The following is a 19901-nucleotide window of genomic DNA, read 5'->3' on the forward strand; positions in this document are numbered from 1 at the left end:
GTAACACTCCTCGTCCAGTTCGGCGATGTTGGTGCGAGGTCGCACCACGTCCTTCAGCCGCTGGATGGGGGGCAGGGGGTGGCCCCCTGAGGTGGTGGTGGTGGAGGACAGGGCGTGGGGGAGGGGGGTGCTGGCCTTGCAGCATGCCTCGCGCCTGAGCTCGATGAGTTCGGCGAAGAAGTGGGCGTCGTCCTCGTAGCCGTCCCGAGCGAAGTCCAGCTGGTTCAGCGTCTCCACGTTGGAGTGCTGGCGACGTAGGACCAGGTCGCTCGGGGTCCTCCCCCTCATCCCCCCGATGGACGGCAGCACGTAGTACTTCCGCTGGGAGATGTTGCTGTTTTTGTTGTTGTTGTTGTCGTTGTTGGAAGAAGAGGGGGAGGAGGAGGGCAGGAGGCCGTTGAGAGGTTCGTACAGCTCACGGGGCTTGGCGGGGAAAGCCGCAGAGGGGTTGGCCTGCAGGAAGGAGATTTCCCGCTGGATGTCGGCGGCCGTGCTGTGGTGGTGGTGGTGGTGGTGGTGGGTGTGGCTGTTGAGGCTGGTGCCAGGGCGCGGCGGGGGGGCCAGGAGGGCTGCCTCGTGGAAGACGGCCGACCAGCCCTGCAGCTTCTCCTGGTAGTTGGTGGAGTCCACCTGGGAGGACAGGGTGGAGGCCTCGCGCAGGAGGAAGGAGGGGTGGGTGGGTGGCCCAGGGGGGGCGTAGCCGGGGGCGGCGGTGTCTGGGCGCTCCAGGCTGTAGTCGGTCAGGCTGCTGACCTCCGACCCCACTGCGGCGCGGAGGGTGCTCATGGTCTGGTCGGTGCTGCTCCGCCTCCTGCCCCCCACCCCCCTCCCCGACCACGTCTCCTTCCACCCCTTCACCCCCATGGCCGGAGTCATGGGTTTGTGGCGATACCTGTCGCTTCGAGAGCTCAGGGCTGCTCTTTAGAAAAAAAAAACCAACTTCTTCAGTGGTGGTGGGAAGAAAGAGATATTTTGTGAACAAGGGGTTCAGGTGGAAAAGTGACGCTGCACTATGCCAGAACACTGCTCCTCCTCAGAAAAGTACAGAAATTTCGCACACACCGTTGCAGGGTGAAGGGGGGGGGGGAGGATGAGTGATGCTGCACTGTTGTGGAGTGGGGGTCCTCTCGGGATAACGGCCCAGATGTCACACAAACGTTTGCGACAAGAAAGTCATGCAAAACACCAAATCTGGAAAACTGAAATTTGTAGGTGTGTGACGGTTGATGGTCATCGTTTTTTGCCCAGCAGTTTCAAATTTTTGATGAACTCGTAGATTACCAGACCCATGGAATCGTGCCTCAGTGAAGAATTGATGGTGTTCTTCCACTGCTTTTGGTGTGAAGGGAGGCTGCGATAAAGATGTTGCTTCCTGCTACAGTCTGAAGACGATGTGTTGTCATGGGTATGGAACTTCAGACCAGATAGACTGCGGTCGGCCGGTCACTGAAAGGGGAGAAAACACTGCATCAGGAAATGAAGGATAATAATGAATATGACAATCGTATCAGTTTTAATGATGATGAATGAATCATATTAACATAGCGCTGAATCTTGTGCAGAAACAAATCAAAGTAGTTTCACACCAAACTATCACACACAAGCATAACTCTGAAACAAAGGGGTGGAAGACAAACCTCATATTTTATACATGTAGTTAAAAGACTAGAGGAAATATGGACGGGAAAATGGAGGGTATGGAGGATCTGCTTTGGAAAGAGGTGGGTTTTAGGGCTAGGCTTGAAAAGAGCTGAGCAGGGATTTAACGAAACGAAAGAGGGGGATCATTCCAGGTGTAAGGTAAAGCGTAAGGGGAGTGTTTGATTCTGGCATCACAGAAGCTTGACCATGATGTCCAGCAAGCAGAGTTTGTTTTGGCAGTTCTCTCCTGTCATCAGATCCGTGCCACAGTCTCTTCAGTCACCACTAGCGCACACCACACACACAGATCATGGAAAGTGTACAGGTGCACGTATCTGCTCACATGCGCTCTTAATGATATACAAAGATTTGTGTCCGTTTATGAGTTTGATGTTGGCATGCACACACTCGCATTACATACATGCACACACACAGACACACATGCGCACATGCACACACACACACACACACACACACTGAAACACACCACACACACACTGGCACACATTTGCATGACATCTATGCACACACACATGCACAAATACACACCACACACACACACACACACACACACACACACACACACACACACCACATATCACACACACGCACACACACACATACACACACAAACTCTTCCAGTTCTCATTCTGATATGAATATACAACACATATCAACAAACCTCACACTTGAGTCAACACCATTCCACTTTTCAGCCATTAGCTGTTTTCTCCATTCATCACTGCTGCCCATCAGTGTCTTACACAGTGAAAGCCAAATTGAACCCAGAATCAGTTCTTTGAACACAGAATCAGTTCTTCACTATAGCTGTCAGGCTTCCATACTGCTGTTTTTGTTTTTTTTCAACAACCACAAACAGCAAACAGGCTTTTTGACTGGCCTCAGACACGGTACAAGTCTGGTTAAAAGTTCACCTGGCTTAGGTTTTCTCATGAGATGAATGTTTTGTGCCCCTTCATTCAAAAGAAGTGTTCATTCGGTTCAAGGAAGTAAAACAGAAAACCAATGCCACTCTTTAAGTATAAAAAACAGAATCTCATGTTATCACTTTTCATCTATGGATAGAATTGAATTGTTAGGCTTAGACATTAGAAAATCAATGTCTCTCTTTAAGTATAAGAACTAATCTCATGTTATCACTTTTCATCTGTGGATAGAATTGAATTGTTAGGCTTAAACATTAGAAAATCAATGTCGCTCTTTAAGTATAAGAACTTGAGTCTCACCTCATCATTTTTCATCCCTGGATAGAAGCGAATTTTGGGGGCTCCTTTTGCTGCAGAATATGATCCACCATGAGAGTCACCATTTTTGTCAAACAGCAGTTATTGTGACATTGCGCCACAAGAAAACATGCAGCAGAGTTAAAGACCTTGCTGCTTTTTCGCCGTTAATCAGGCTAATCTCTTGGCTGTGGTGGAAGTTTGCATGGATTCTGACGATGGTGCATGCAGGGTATGTTTTCGTTGAATTGTTCATATGGTTTTGTTGTGGTTTTTTTGGTTGTTGGTTTTTTTCTGTTTTTTGGGGGGTTTTTTGGTTTGGTTTGGTTTGGTTGCTGTTGTTTCCAGTAGTGCCTTCATGTATCTCCAAGGAGAAATTCATGTGTGGTTGTGTAACTCATGCTCACAATGCAGACATAAAATGTGCATTTAAAAGACATGTACGTGTTTAGATAATCAAGAGATCACATAAAACTTTAAAATCACAGTCCCCAAAGAAGGACCTATGGTCTACAATGTGGACACTGCTTATCAACGTAGGTCTTCTTTCACAAGCCGCAGTTGTTGTTTATTTTGTTTTCTTTTACAGACTCTCTTGACGTGTCAGTGTAACACACCCAGCAGTTATCTTTTCCTTTTTTCGCAGTACATACTGTTATTTACGTAGAGATTGTAATTGGAAATATCCCAGAGTATAATTGAAAAAAAAAATAAGAAATAATTGATATGTAAACTTTAAACCTAGCGTCTTTCTCTGACTAACTCTAGGGAAACTTTTTAAATCCATCCTGTGTTCTCTGCAGCAAGCACTGGAATCACGAGAACTTTATGGACAGACTTTAAAATGATTTAGATAATTACAAATCGGCAAAATTACATTATATTACGAGTGAGCCCAAAGATAATCAGCAGTACAAAATCAATAACCATTGTTCAGTATTATTTTGCTTTTCATGTACCACTACTTGTCACCAGTTATTTTGTGTAAATGGAAATACCGCACTACTGAAATGACTCGGCAGAAGTGCAAGGTCTCCTCAGTTGTGTGGCCTTCTGGTGTCCTGTCATCACTAGTTCCCTGTGGACTGCCAGCGTTGAGACTGTGACAAATCACACCCAGCTGTGGCTGTGTACTGGTGGTGTAGGAGTAATGCCACTGAAATGGTGGAGAGGATTGGGCAGGGGAAAAAAAAAAAAGAAGAAAAACAACCATGGTCATATTTGAGTGAAACGATCACAGCACAGGGGACAACCAGGCACTGTGTTTCTGAACAAACATTTTGTCTGAAGACCACCCTTCACATGTCAGATGTCAGTGGAAGCATGTTCTGCTGTGCCAATGTGGTCAACATTTCCATCACAAAAAACAACATGATAGTCATCAGGCAGGAAGGGGATTAGGCAGGATTGCGGTAATCCCCTCTGTGGCTAACCGCTAATCCTCTCTCTGGACCCTCATCTGGCCAAGTAAACAGAAGACAAAACAGTAACAGCGCAAGGCAGGGCTGCAGTGTTTGTTGTGGTCACCCGCCGCCATTGACTGATTTGAAAAAAAAAAAAAAAGCCCACAAAAAAACCTCCAGCCAGCAACCATTTGGCTCTGCAGACTTAAGTGTCAGTGACTCTGGTAATACCCAGTTCGTGGGTGGAACCTTTCCTTATTCAGAAGGAATGTTTGTGTGAGGTTTTTTTTTGTTGTTTTTTTTGTTTTTTGTTTGTTTGTTTGTTGTTGTTTTTTAAACTGCAGAATAAAACGTATGATGTAAAACGTGAATGAAAAATAGTGTTAGGTAAGGACACCGTTGTTGCATGCAGGGCTCTCGTTGATCTTTTCGTCCCCCAGACAAATTGATAAGAAGTTAACTCTTTCACCTCCATAGGCGACTTTAGTTGACTAGACAGTGCACCGCCAAAAGCGACTTTTGTCAGCATCGAGGGGCCATGTTGGTAAGATCATTTTTCACATTGTAACAAAGCTCGACAGCTGCAGCACCAGTTTCCTGCCAGTAGAACAGTGACTGAGCCATGTCCCCTGACCCAGTTTGAAGTGAACAAGTCCATTGTGATGTTTTGACATGAACCGAAGCCTGCGACTGAGAGCATCATTTCTAAAATATTTGGCGTTGGGGAGTGTTTTTCCACACAGAAGCTTGATGGTGAAAGAGCTACAATAAGTGATGAGACCTTGATGTATAGTTCTGAAGGTGTGAGTGGAGGGTATGGGGGGAAGGAGGGGGGGGGGGGGACTGCACTATTGTGGAGTGCTCTCCCCAAGCAGAAAGCAGACCGGAATTTCACACAGAAAACTGTTGTGACCAAAAGTAATACAACACGACACAGTTTCAGTTTCAGTAGCTCAAGGAGGCGTCACTGCGTTCGGACAAATCCATATACGCTACACCACATCTGCCAAGCAGATGCTTGACCAGCAGCGTAACCCAACGCGCTTAGTCAGGCCTTGAGACACAACACAACACAACACAACACAACACAGTTCTACCTCCCCCCCAGTTCATACAGAGAAATGTGTTGTGACAAAAATACAATGCAATACAAGACAGTTCAGTGCAATACAATACAATACAACCTCCCACCCACCCCACCCCCAACCCCACCACAGTTTACACAGAGAAGCCTGTTGTGACAAAAAGAAACGCAACACAGTACAGTCTGGTATAATATTACATAAAACAATATTACCTCCCCCAGTTCACACAGAAAAATCTGCTGTGACAACACTACCCCCCCCCCCCCTCCACCCCCTATCCCCCTCCCATTTTGCTCACAGAAAATTCTGTCATGACACAGAAAGTAACAAGACACAGTTTCAGTTTCAGTTTCACTTTCTCAAGGAGGCGTCACTGCGTTCGGACAAATCCATACACGCTACACCACATCTGTTGAGCAGATGCCTGACCAGCAGCATAACCCAACGCGCTTAGTCAGGCCTTGAGTGCATGCTTACATATTTGTGTACCTATGAAAGTGGATTTCATTTTACGTAATTTCGCCAGAGGACAACACTCTCGTTGCCATGGGTTCTTTTTCAGTGCGCCAAGTGCGTGCTGCACACGGGACCTCGGATTATCGTCTCATCCGAAAGACTAGACGCTCAGTTTGATTTTCCAGTCAAACTTAGGAGAAAGGGCGAGAGCGGGATTCGAACCCACACCCTCACGGACTCTCTGTATTGGCAGCTGAGCGTCTTAACCATTCTGCCACCTTCCACAAGACACAATGAAACACAATACAATACAACATAACACAACACTGCACTGCACTGTACTGCACTGCACTACACAATACTACATAGTACAACATGATACAATACAGTATAATACAGTTGAATACAACACAGAACTACCCCCCAGGCCCCCCAGGCCCACGCCCAGTTGACAGGGGGCCTTTTCCCGGCCTTGACTGCAGATCAGCACAACATGTCAAGTCAGCCTGGCCACACACTCCAGACTGGTTTCTCTCTCAAACTACCCCCCCCCCCCCCCCCTCGAGGGTTTTACCCCGGGGTCACATATGTGGATGGTCAAAAATTGCCCTCCCCACCCCCCCGGCCCCTCTCCCACCTCCCAAAGTTGGAAATGACCGCCTGTCTACAGGTTTGATCAAGCTGTATGATAGTCCGCCGTGTCCGACTATGACCACCACCAGAACAGCAGAGGAGGCATCTGCTGTCCTGACTGACTGGGCAGTTTCAGTTTCAGTTTCAGTAGCTCAAGGAGGCGTCACTGCATTCGGACAAATCCATATAAGCTACACCACATCTGCCAAGCAGATGCCTGACCAGCAGCGTAACCCAACTTGCTTAGTCAGGCCTTCAGAAAAAAAAGAAAAGGTAATACAAAAACAAAGGAAAAAAGATAAATACATATAAAAAATTTTAAAAAAAGAAAGAAAAAGAACTACTACTACTAATAATAATAATATGTAAAAGGCGCAAAAACTTGATAAAGTCTAGGCAAGAACTTGATAATGGTGGAGAAGTGTCTTGCCCAAGTTACATCCCCGTTCTCTCGACCAAGAGGGCGTTAGGACACTCGGCATTGGGACTGTCCCCAAAGGCTGACTATCGCCCACAGCCGCAGCACCAAGAGCCGTTACAATATTTCCTCCTAGTTTGAGAGTCATAGTCCTTCACAAAAGGCTTAACTGTAAATGACTTCCTGTTGCAGTGGGGAAATCATTGGTCATACAGCTCTCACTTTGTTGCTGGCCCAGCTGTAAGCTTATGTCAGTGTGTGATTATGAGCTGAGGAAGTGAGGTTGTTCTGGGCGAGCTTTTAGTAGTGTTACAGACCCCACCCCCACCCCCACCCCCACAACACATCTCCATTACAACTGGAGCAAATGGGGGTTGGGAGGGTGGGGGATGCGGGTGGGGGGGGTGTTTCTACTTCGTTAGCATGTTCAGTGTATTGATTCTGGTTGGACCAAGTGCATCCACTGGGGTCGTTTCTGGCCACTGGAGAATGACTGGTATCCATTACAAGGGGAGGGTGGTGGGGGAGTGGGGGTGGGGGTGGAAGGGGATGGGGGTGAAGTTCATCTGGGTGAGGTCAGTTCCGACTAGTTAAAAGTTATCCGCCTTGTGGGGCGGGGGGCATTATTCCTGGCTAGTCTACACATACCCTTGGTTTGGGTTTATCTAGGCAAGCCAGATTTCTCTTTCTTTGTTCGTGGGCTGCAACTCCCACGTTCACTTGTATGTACATGAGTGGGCTTTTATGTGTATGACTGTTTTTTACCCCGCCATGTAGGCAGCCGTACTCTGTTTTGGGGGTAGTCCATGCTGGGTATGTTCTTGAATCCATAACCCACCGAACACTGACATGGATTGCAGGATCTTTAACATGAGTATTTGATCTTCTGCTTGCGTATACACATGAAGGGGGTTTAGGCACAAGCAGGTCTGCACAAGTGTTGACCTGGGAGATCGGAAAAACCTCCACTCTTTACCCACCAGGCGCTGTTACCGAGACTCGAACTCGGGACCCTCAGATTGAAAGTCCAATGCTTTAACCACTCGGTTATTGCACCCGTCCAAGCCAGATTTGACCCCAGGGAAAAAAACCACCGGGTGCACGAATCTACAGCTACGCCGGCCTTGTTCTGTGGCTGACGCCTGCCAGAGTTCCGGGGCCTTAATCTCCTCGCTTCTCTGTGTATGCTTTGGGGAGAGGGGGTGGAGGCTGGAGCGGTGGGGGGGGGGGGGGGGGGGGGGGGTGGATGTGCATATTTTCTGACATGAAAACAACTGTACTTTCTAAATATACCAAGAACCCTTTGCACCATGCCGAAGTGGTTAGCATCATTGACTGACGACTGGGAGAACGCCGGTTCAAACCCTGTCTGAGGTGGCTGGTAAAGGGGAGCAGAACCAAAGAGACTGTGTAGATTCTGAACTGTATATTTGTAGTTGGTTTCACACACACACACACACACACACACACACACACACACAATTTGCAGTTTTAATTTTTGACTCACTTGTGTAAACAAAGTGAGTCTATATTTTAACCCCGGTGTTCGGTTGTCTGTGTGTGTGTGTGTGTTTGTCTGTGTGTCCGTGGTAAACTTTAACATTGACATTTTCTCTGCAAATACTTTGTCAGTTGACACCAAATTAGGCATAAAAATAGGAAAAATTCAGTTCTTTCCAGTCATGTTGTTTAAAACAATATTGCACCTCTGGGATGGGCACAAAAAAATTTAAAAAACGAAGCCTAATAATATGCAAACTGCATTTACTGTTATATTTATATTTTTTGTATTCTCTAAACTTGGCACTTTGATCTGATATTCTGACCCAACAACAAGAGCAGTCATTATTATCATTTTTTGTTCAAACAGGAACTTCTTTTGCTAAGCATGGAAGTTTTATTTATTTTGCAAACGTTTTGGTGCAGATAGTAAAGAAGGGAAATTACTCTGTAATTAATGCTAGGGGAGTTAATTTGCTTTAAACTGATCTTTCTCATCTTAAACATTACATTTTGAAATTATACTCAGTACATAAAAAGCTTGGATTTTTTTTTAAGTGTATCACAAGTGAGTCTTGAAGGCCTTGCCTCTCTTGTTAAAATTTTGAATTATCAGTAAATACAGCAAAATCATGGCAGAGACGCCGTGCTTTGACTCACAGTGGCAGCTGACAGAGCTGGAATCTGGTAAACAGTTCTTCAGTGCAGCACCCCAGTGACTCGTTCACAGATTCAAGAGTGAAAAAGACGTATTAAAAAAAAAAGATTTTAAAAGAAAAAGAAGAAATTAGTTAAGGAAAATACATGTCTGTTCATGGCATTCTTTTATTGTGTCATCTTTTTTTTTTTTTTTTTTTTTTTTTTTTAAGGGTGAAGAAGTTTTAGCAAAACCAACAAAATCAGTAAAGAAAAACACTGCTTCTCTTTTAGAACTTGTGTTTATTAGTAGTAGTAGTAGTAGTAGTAGTAATGAAGTGCTTTTCTATAGGGCTGTTCCTTCACAGAGAGGCTTACGGCACTTCTCAAATGTTGGTTTAACTCTCTCCATATGAACGGCGAAAGAGACGACGTTAACAGCGTTTCACCCCAATTACCACCATCAAAATATTGCAAGTGGAAGGCTCTTATACTGAAGACGTGAATGTTGACAAAGAATACCACAATTCTGACGACGGAAGCTAAAGGTTGGGTCATTGAGACACCCACTGGACATCTGAGGGGTCTGTGTAGAGGAGAAGAGAGGGCTGGCCGTACTGAGTGAGTTAAACAGCATTTTATGTGGAACATGTTACAATGCAGCACAGATATCGATGAACAAGACAACAAGAAAATCTTATATAAACTCCTGTCGTAATACATGTACATAGTGAATATGTGATGGATGTCATCATAAGTAGAAGTTAAGACGTGATCATACATACGGTGCTTCACAAATTACATATAACCAGAAAGAAAACAACAGTTACCATGAAAATCTAAATAACATCCAATTACTCATAGCACTCCATGAATTATGTGTTACAAAAGAGTATGTATAGTATATAGAAAGAAATACACTTAACGAAAGATAGCAAACAACAACTATGGCAAGGAAAAAAATATATATAACAAATTGTTTTTCATTATGAGACCGTTTTTTCTTTTTTCTTTTTTTTTCTTTTTTGTGTGTGTGTGTGTTTGTCATTTTTCACGGAGGTACAGAGGGCAGGGGGCTGGTTTCCTTTTTGTTTATTTTTTTGTGGGGGTTTTCTTGCCCAGGGGGTCAGATTGAGGAGGGGGAATTCCCCCAGAAGCTGGTGAGAAAGGTGCTTGAGTACAGATTCTCCACCTCAGAGATGGTTAAAAATAAATACCACTTTTCTTCATGGCACCTTTGTGTGTGTGTGCGTGTGATTATATTTCATGTTTTTTTGCGTTTTGTTTTTGTTTTGTCCAGGGTGTCTGATCGAGGAGGGGGCATCCCCCAGAAGCTGGTGAGCAAGGTGTTTGAGTACAACTTCTCCACCTCAGAGGTGGCCAGGCTGGACGAGGATGTGAGCATCTTCGACAGCATCGTCAACAGCCCCCAGTCCACACCTACCCCGGGCAAAATGCACGGGTGAGAAACTCAGAACTTAGAGGTTAAAGGTTAAAGGTTGAATGAAGGTCCCATAGCCTCTTGATGGTCATCGTGACAGTGATTTCACATCCTCTTGTGCCTAGGCCTGCCTGGTACAGGAAGGGGAGGGGGACGGAGGAAGTGTGGGGGGGGGGGGGGGGATTGGGGAGGGGGGCAGTCTTCTTTTTCTGTCATTTCAACCTTCCCAAACTTAAGCCAGGTACCCATTCACACTCAGAACTTTGAAATATTTTGGGGAGCTTCATATAAACCATAGTCCCAATTGAATACGCAGTAAATGATTAAAAAAAAAACTGACGTGGTTCCATGAAGACAGGGGGGAGACAGGTGCAGTGGCTGTGAAAGGTAGGAGCGCTAGATTCTTGTCCCAAGGTTTCATGTGTTCGAATCCGGGTTTCAGTTCTTTCTTTACTTTGATTAACTCTCTCCATACGAACGGCGAAAGAGACGACGTTAACAGCGTTTCACCCCAATTGCCATCATCAAAATATTGCAAGCGGAACGCTCTTATACTGAAGAGGTGAATGTTGACAAAGAATACCACAGTTCTGACGATGGAAGCTAAAGGTTGGGTCATTCAGACACCCACTGGACATCCGAGGGGCCTGTGTAGAGGAGAAGCGAGGACTGGCCGTACTGAGTGTGTTAACATCTGATCAGGAAGTGTGATATTAGACCAGGAAAAAACAAGGGAGGAAAAAAACAGCATTTGAATGAATCTGTGTTTGTGTGTGTGTGTGTGTTTGACCAGGAAAAAGAAAGAAAAAGACCTTTGGATGTTTGTGTGTTTATGTGTGTATTAGACCAGGAAAAAGATAGAAAAAGACCTTTGGATGTTTGTGTGTTTATGTGTGTATTAGACCAGGGAAAAGAGAGAGAAAAAAAAGGACCTTTGGATGTATGTGTGTTTTTATGTGTGTTTGTGTTGGTAACAATTGATGCCCATTCACAAATTTTATAAACAGGGCATAAAGAATTGATACATTTGTTATTTAGTCATTTGTGTTTTGACAGCTACGGGTTCGGGCTGCCGGCTGCCCGTGCCTACGCCACCTACCTGGGCGGAAGCCTCACCATGGAGACCATGGAAGGTATCGGCTCTGATGTCTATCTTCGCCTGGGGCACATCGACCCTGCCAAGGAGAGCTTCCGGATCTGAACCATGGGCTTCAGAGGACGTTATTGTTGGAGTACTGAACTTTGTTTGTCCTCTTTGTGTTTGTGTGTAGTTGTCTGTCTGTGTGTGTGTGCATACTCGAAATTGTTTTTTTTTTTTTTTTTTGGGGTGTTTTTTTTCCAAGAGGCGTTCCGTTTTGTATTTTGTTTGTTTGTAAATAGATTGGTCCGCACACTCTTGACACTTTGAAACTGAAACTGTCAGCATGATTAACAATTTGTTTATTCAGGGGATGGATGCTTGTATTGCATTTTTCTCTCTTTTTTGGTGGAGAGTATGGGTGGTGGGGGTGTAGGTTGATGAGTGTGTTTATTTTTTATTTTTTTTTTTTAAGAACTTTGTGACAAGTGCATGTCAGAAGCATCAAGAGGACTGCCAGCTGCTGTCCATTGTAGTTGCATGTCAAGAATAGCATCAGGGTAGGTTGTTTTGTGAAATATATACTAACTAACTAAACTAGTTGATATATACTGGGCATATTGTACTTGACTGGTCTTGTTTTGGGGTGCAAGGAGGTGGGTGTGGCAGTGGGGGCAGTCAGAAGAGCTGACATCCTCAGCTCAGCCCTGGACATGTTTGCCTTAGGAAGGTGAATGGTTAGGATAATTAAGTCATGAACGAACTTGTTTTGCAGGTTTTTGTTGTTGTTTGTGGCAGAGTTTTGCGTTCAATGCGATTGAAACTTGTATTTAGTCGGAAGGGCTGACATCCTCAGCACAGCCTAGACATGACTGCCTTGGGAAGGTGAATGGTTAAGATAATTAAGTCATGAACTGACTTGTTTTGCAGGTTTTTGTTGTTGCTTGCGACAGAGTTTTGCATTTAATCCCACGACTGCTGAGCCTGGATAAAGCGGAGCACGTTACTTCAGGTTCAGTTAGGCTGTGTCGTGTGTACTTTCAAGCGGTGTGACTGAAAGCAGAAAGTTCAGATAAGGAATGGTGGCTGACAGCTTTGATCTTCAAGTTCAGCCATATCTCCTCTGCAAGCAGACGGTTCTTTTACTGAAGAGCATACTCATCAGTTTCAGTTTCAGTAGGTCAAGGAGGCGTCACTGCGTTCAGACAAATCTATATGCGCTACACCACATCTGCCAAGCAGATGCCTGACCAGCAGCGTAACCCAATGCGCTTAATCAGGCCTTGAGGAAAAAAGAAAAAGGGTGAATAAATAATAGATAACTACATTAAAAACAAACAAAAAAACTACTACTAATAATAATAATATGTATAAGGCGCAAAAACTTGATGAAGTCAACTATAAGCGTACAAAAAAAAAGAAAAGAAAAAAAGAAATACTCATCAGCGGCAGTGAAGAGGTTAATGAGATTGAAACTTGTATTCAAGTTGTGCGGTCCTGATATAAACGGCCCCGTGCCAGTGTCTGGACTTGTATTCAAGTTGGGCGGTCCTGATATAAACGGCCCCGTGCCAGTGTCTGGACTTGTATTCAAGTTGGGCGGTCCTGATATAAACGGCCCCGTGCCAGTGTCTGGACTTGTATTCAAGTTGGGCGGTCCTGATATAAACGGCCCCGTGCCAGTGTCTGGACTTGTATTCAAGTTGGGCGGTCCTGATATAAACGGCCCCGTGCCAGTGTCTGGACTTGTATTCAAGTTGGGCGGTCCTGATATAAACGGCCCCGTACCAGTGTCTGGACTTGTATTTAAGTTGGGCGGTCCTGATATAAACGGCCCTGTGCCAGTGGCTAGACTTGTATTCAAGTTGGGCGGTCCTGATATAAACGGCCCCGTGCCAGTGGTGGACTTGTATTTAAGTTGGGCGGTCCTGATATAAACGGCCCTGTGCCAGTGGCTGGACTTGTATTCAAGTTGGGCGGTCCTGATATAAACGGCCCTGTGCCAGTGTCTGGACTTGTTTTCAAGTTGGGCGGTCCTGATATAAATGGCCCTGTGCCCGTGGCTGGACTTGTATTCAAGTTGGGCGGTCCTGATATAAATGGCCCTGTGCCAGTGTCTGGACTTGTATTCAAGTTGGGCGGTCCTGATATAAACGGCCCCGTGCCAGTGGCTGGACTTGTATTCAAGTTGGGCGGTCCTGATATAAACGGCCCTGTGCCAGTGGCTGGACTTGTTTTCAAGTTGGGCGGTCCTGATATAAACGGCCCCGTGCCAGTGGCTGGACTAGAGTCCAAGCAACAATGTCAAGCGTCTGTGATGGACAAAGAGATTGAGGTAGAGGATGTACACTGTTACTTTTGTTTTTTGTTGTTGTTTTTTTTTTCATTTTACGTGTGTGTGTTGTTTGAGGGTAGAGTAGGGTTTGAGGTTTATTTTTTGTTTGTTTGTTTGTCTTTTCATAAACTTGTATCATTCATGATAGTTATGATAAATGAAGGTATATGTGTGTGTGTTTGTCGCTTACTTATATTTTTGTGTGTTGTGTTATATAAGGTTTTTTTTTCCCCCGAGTTTCCTTTTTATGTTTTGCTTTGGAAATTGTTGCTCTCCTCTTCTTTTCTGTTTTTGTTTTTTTGTTTTTGTTTTTTTTCACTTTAGCGTTTTAATGCACTGCTTCCGTTCATGATATTATTAATGGGCTGATAATATAATATAATATAATATAATATAATATAATATAATATAATATAATTTACATTTAGTTTGATTCAGGATTAGTGGAGTGGTGGCCTTGTGGAAACGCATCCGCCTAGGAAGGGAGAGAATCAGAGCGCATTGGTTCGAATCTCATGGTCGCCAGTATTACCCCCCCACCCCCACGCCCCTCCACTAGACCTTGAGTGGGGTCTGGACGCTAGTCATCAGGATGAGACAATGAACCAAAGTCCTATGTGCAATGTGTACTTTGCATACCAGGCAAAATTACGTAGAAAAATCCACTTTGATAGAAAAATAAATGAAAATGCAGGCAAAAAAACAGTACCCCCAAAATGGGTATCAAGGATCTGAGGTATAACAGACCTGTGGTACAACAGACCTGACATATAAAGGACCTGTGGTTTCTTTTTAAAGGAACTGAGGTATAAGGGACTAAATAAAAGTATAAAGGACCTGAAGTATAAAGGACCTGTGATATAAAAGACCTGAGGTATAAAGGACCTGTGGTACATGGATGTGAGGTATAACAGACCTGTGGTATAAAGGACTTGTGATACAATGGACTGGAGGTAAGAAGGACCTGTGGTATAAAGGACGTGAGGTATAACAGACATGTGGTATAAAGGACCTGTAGTACAGTGGAACTACCTGTGGTATCTTTTTAAACTACAGGGCCCCAGGTATAACAGGCCTGAAGTATAACAGACCTCAGGTGTAAAGGACCTGTGGTGCAACAGACATTTGGTACAAAGGACCTGTAGTACAATGGAACAACGGTGTAAATGACCTGTGGTATAACACACCTGAGATATAAAGGACCTGAGGTACAATGGACGTCGCCTGTGGTATCTTTTTAAAGGACCAAAGATGTAAAGGACCTGTGGTATAAAGGACCAGAGGTATAACAAACCTGTGGTACAAAGGACCTGAGGTATAACAGACCTGTGGTATAAAGGACCTGAAGTATAAAGGACTTGAGGTATAACAGACCTGTGGTATAAAGGATCTGAGGTATAACAGACCTGAAGTATAACAGACCTGAGATATAAAGGACCTGTGGTATAATGGACCTGAGATATAAAGGACCAGAGGTATAACAGACCTGAGGTATAACAGACCTGTGGCATAAAGGACCAGAGGTAAAACAGACCTGTGGCATGAAGGACCAGAGGTATAACAGACCTGTGGTATAAAGGACCTGAGGTACAAAGGACCTGAGGTACAACAGACCTGTGGTATAAAGGACCTGAGGTATAAAGGACCTGTGGTACAAATTTGGACCTGAGATATAAAGAACCAAAGGTATAATAGACCTGTGGTACAAAGGACCTGTGGCATGTCAGACCTCTGGCATTGCGTAAACAGGCCTCCCGCCCCCTCCTCCCCCCACCCTCACCCCCACCTCCCATTCCATATCATTCCCCAGTGTCTGTTAGATTGAGGGAACATTTTGTCCTTGCTGCAAACATGCATGTGTATGTGTATGTTTCTGTGCATCTCATCTTCACCGGTGACAACTTCTTTGATTATATTTTATTTCAGTTTGGTTTTGATACTCAGAATCTGTGATGGTGGTTGGGTTTTTTTTATGCCATTTTTTGTGCAGTTGTGTGCCATCTTTTGTGCAGTTGTTTTTTGTAATATTTTTGTTGGTTTTGTTGTTTTTTTTGTCTGTGTGTGTTGTGTATATTGTTTTTGGTTGTTTGATTTTTTTTTTTTTCTTGTTTGCTTCTGTTATTATTTACAAAAAGGAAAAAAAAGAATGTATTGGTTTACTATTGAGTTTGTGTGATTACTTTTTTTTTTTATGTGTTTTTATGACGGTGTTTGTGTGTGTGTGTGTGTGTAGGAAGGAGAGAAATAGAGAAATCTTTGTAATTATGTAATAACTTCGTGAAAGAAAGAAGTTTTTATTAAGCATCAGATCAATAGGATAATAACAAAGGTTGTCTTTCAGTTGGTATAATTGTCTGTGTTTTTGTTTTTGTTTTGTTTTGGGGGGAGGGGGGGTAGTTTTTAGTTGCTGTTTGGGTTTGGTTTTTTTGTTGTTGTTGTTGTTCTTCTTCTTGTTTTGTTTTGTTTTGTTTTTTGTTTTTCAAATCTGATAATAAAAACAACAGATTTTCCTTTACTTGTAATCTTTACATGATTCATCTTGTTTTTCTGTTTCTGTCTGGGGTTTTTTTGGGGGGTTTTTGTTTGTTTTTTGTGGGGTTTTTTGGGTTACGATAGTTACTTCAACCATTTTATTTTCTTGGTGCTTTAACAATAAGTGAACATTGTTTTTTTATACGTTTACTTTTGTCTTGCATTGACATGATTTTCTCCACACACTTATTTCTAGTGGTCATCCTCTCTACTGAAAAAAAAAACAGAGAGAAAAAGAAGAGGGGTTTTTTTCCTCCTCATTTTTTTTTTTAGATTTTTGTCTCCCAGGAGGAAGGTGGTGGAATGGTTAAGACGCTTCTCTTCCAGTAGTGTCCATGAGGGTCTGTGTTTGAATCTCGGACTCGCCTTCTCCCAGATTTGACTGGAAAATCAAACTGAGAGTCTAGTCTTTTGGATGAGACGATAGACTGAGGTCCTGTGTGCGACATGCATTTGGCGCAGTGAAAAAGAACCCATGGCAACAAGGAGAGTGTTGTCCTCTTGCAAAAATCTGTAGAAGAAATCCACCCTGGCACACTGGAGGCCTGACTAGCGTGTCGGGGTATGCTGCTGTCTGGCGTCTGGCCTATCGGATGGTGCAGTGTAACGTATACGGAATTGTCCAAAGGCAGTGACGCCTCCTTGAGAAACTGTAACTGAAATCTGGCCTCCCACCCTTCCACCCCCCTTCATGCCTCCCCTGTACCCCTCCCCACCCCCTCCACACCACACCCCCTCCATCTTGTGCAGGTCTTTCTTTGGGATGTTTTGCCCCAGAACCCAAACTGGCAAGCCCAAGTCCCTTCCCTCCCCCCCGCCCCCTCCCTCCTCTCCCTGTTCCCCTGTCCTCAGTCAGATTCTTAGAGACTTTTTTTTTTTTTATATATATATATAATCTAGTTAACTCACTCAGTACGGCCAGTCCACTCTTCTCCTCTACACAGACCCCTCGGATGTCCAGTGGGTGTCTGAATGACCCAACCTTTAGCTTCCGTCGTCAGAATTGTGGTATTCTTTGTCAACATTCATCTCTTCAGTATAAGAGCCTTCCACTTGCAATATTTTGATGGTGGTAATTGGGGTGAAACGCTGTTAACGTCGTCTCTTTCGCCGTTCGTATGGAGAGAGTTAAGACATAAGAGGTGGCCTGGCAGAATGGGTCAGGTGTTGGGACTCGTGATCCCGAGTTCACCAGTGATCGGGGTTCGAGACCCCGTTTCAGCATGGTGCAGCGTCTTTGGGGAAAGGCTGTTGACTCTGATTTCCCTGCCACTCCACCCAGGTTTGAATGCGGCCGGATTGGATTTGAGTCGGGGAAGGTTAAAGCTACGGGAGAGGAGAGGATTGGGCCATTACCTTTCTGTGACGAGCCCTAGAGAGGGTGGATGTGAATTCACTGCCCTGATCGTCGGTAAAGGCTGTGGGACCTTTCGCTTGACATTTGAATTGAAACTTGTTGTTTAAAGAGAGATTATCCTGTATGCCCCCATGGATATTTTGCATGCTCCTCTTACGGATAACAGCAGATATGGGTAATACATTGTTTTGTGTTCACATGGTAACTGCAGATATGGGTAATACATTGTTTTGTGTTCACATGGTAACAGCAGATATGGGTAATACATTGTTTTGTGTTACATGGTAACTGCAGATATGGGTAATACATTGTTTTGTGTTCACATGGTAACAGCAGATATGGGTAATACATTGTTTTGTGTTCATATGGTAACTGCAGATATGGGTAATACATTGTTTTGTGTTCACATGGCCGTCAGGAATTTAAGGACTCGGAAGTGGTGTAATCAGGACTCTAGTTTCTCCTCAGGATTTTTTTTTTTTTTTTTTTTTTTTTTTTTTTTAGTATAGATTCTGAATAATCAGATGTTTGCCATGGTATGAGACTGGTTAGATGTTATTGTGCAGTTCTGCAGGGTTCATATAGAGTCATGGATGTTTCTGCAAAAGGTTACTACTAGGGTAGGAAAACTAGTGCTTAAACGTAATGTGTATGACTGCTTTTTTTTGCTTTGGGGGGAGGGTTTAGTTATGTTTGGGGCTTTTTTGTGGGGTTGGGTAGGGGTGATTTTGATTGTGGGGTGGAGTAATTTTGTTCTTTGTGTTCGTTTTCTTTTAAATGTTTTGTAGTGGGTTAATTCAGTTTGTAGTGGATTAATTCAGAATGTTACTCCATATAGCAGAAATGTGTCTCTCTCTCTCTCTCTCTCTCTCTCTCTCTCTCTCTCTCACACACACACACACCACACACACACACACACACACACTCTGTATAGTACTATGTTTTAGTCATGGACATTAAAATTATGGGTATCATGTAGGTAGCAATTGATCATATAAATGTTCTGTCAGTTGATAGCACAGTTAATATGAATATTTTATGGTTGTTTTTTTCCTTTCTGGTTTGAAATGCTGGTGTAACTTCATTATCAAAGTTCCATTGTCTTAAGTTTGAGTTATCACTTTTTTTTTAGAGAGAGAGAGAGAGAAGTTTAAACTGTCACATTTTTTGTGTGTGGATCCTAAGATAGATAAGACTGGTTTAAAAATCTAAATATCCAAGATTCAAACTTCACATCCAAATTGTCAAAGACTTTTTTTTTTTCTACTCCTGAAGTTTCAACATTTTTCATCTCTCTGTTTCTCTCTCTTTCTCTCAATCCCTTCTTCTCTCATTTTTCTCTTTCTGTCCCTCTGCCTCTCTCTCTCTCCCTGTCTCTCTCTCTCTCTCTCTCTCTCTCTCTCTCTCTCTCTCTCTCTCTCTCCCTCCCTCCCTCTCCCTCTCTCTCCCCCACTCACACTCTGTCTCTCTTGCTCCTGCTCTTCTCTCTCCCTTCCCACAACACCCCCTCCAATCTCTTTTTCAAACTCAAAACTTGGAGGCAAGACAGGAATTACATTTTACCCATATGTTTGCACTGTTAGTTTCATGATGTCCCCCCCCCTCTCTCTCTCTCTCCCTGTCTCTCTCTCTGTCTCTGTCTCTGTCTCTCTCTCTCTCTCTCCCTGTCTCTCTCTCTGTCTCTGTCTCTGTCTCTCTCTCTCATGCACCCATGTGTGTGTGTGTGTGTGCGCGCCAAAAGACATACTGGCAACAAACGTGTTTTTTCTCTTGAGGAAAAAAAAAAGGTTCCTTTACTTTCATACATGTACATTTCAATCAAAATAGCAGAAATTGCATGGAGGGAGGGGTGGGGGGGGATGTGTGTTTTCCACTACAAAAAAGGACACCTCTGATTAGACATTACTTGGACTGTTCTGTAACCTGTTCAGTAACATTTTGGATGGCCTTGTCTCAAAGTCTGATTGTGATATATATTGGAATTGAGGTTCACCAGTGGAGATGCTGGGGGCTTGTTCACTATAAACAGAATCCCTGCCTGCTGTGCTAGAAAGAAATGTCTTCTTTTCTGTCACTGTCTTTGTTTCTGGCATTTTCCTGTTCTTTCTGTCGCCTCTTCTCCATTCTTATTTTCTTTCTCAC

The 19901-nt window shown here is 43.9% G+C and overlaps 1 protein-coding gene across 1 annotated transcript in view; it reads left to right on the forward strand.

The window, feature by feature from the left end:
* The window catches only part of LOC143288054 (branched-chain alpha-ketoacid dehydrogenase kinase-like), a 41094-nt gene extending 29351 nt beyond the window's left edge, over window positions 1-11743 (forward strand). The window contains exons 10-11 of the mRNA XM_076596320.1: window positions 10317-10478; window positions 11514-11743. Of these exons, the coding sequence (XP_076452435.1) occupies window positions 10317-10478; window positions 11514-11658 (307 nt within the window). The 3' untranslated portion in view covers window positions 11659-11743. The remainder of the gene's footprint in view (window positions 1-10316; window positions 10479-11513) is intronic.
* Window positions 11744-19901: the final 8158 nt, after the last annotated feature.

Source organism: Babylonia areolata, chromosome 12, assembly GCF_041734735.1.
Source record: "Babylonia areolata isolate BAREFJ2019XMU chromosome 12, ASM4173473v1, whole genome shotgun sequence".
In the NCBI taxonomy this organism is placed as follows: domain Eukaryota; kingdom Metazoa; phylum Mollusca; class Gastropoda; order Neogastropoda; family Buccinidae; genus Babylonia; species Babylonia areolata.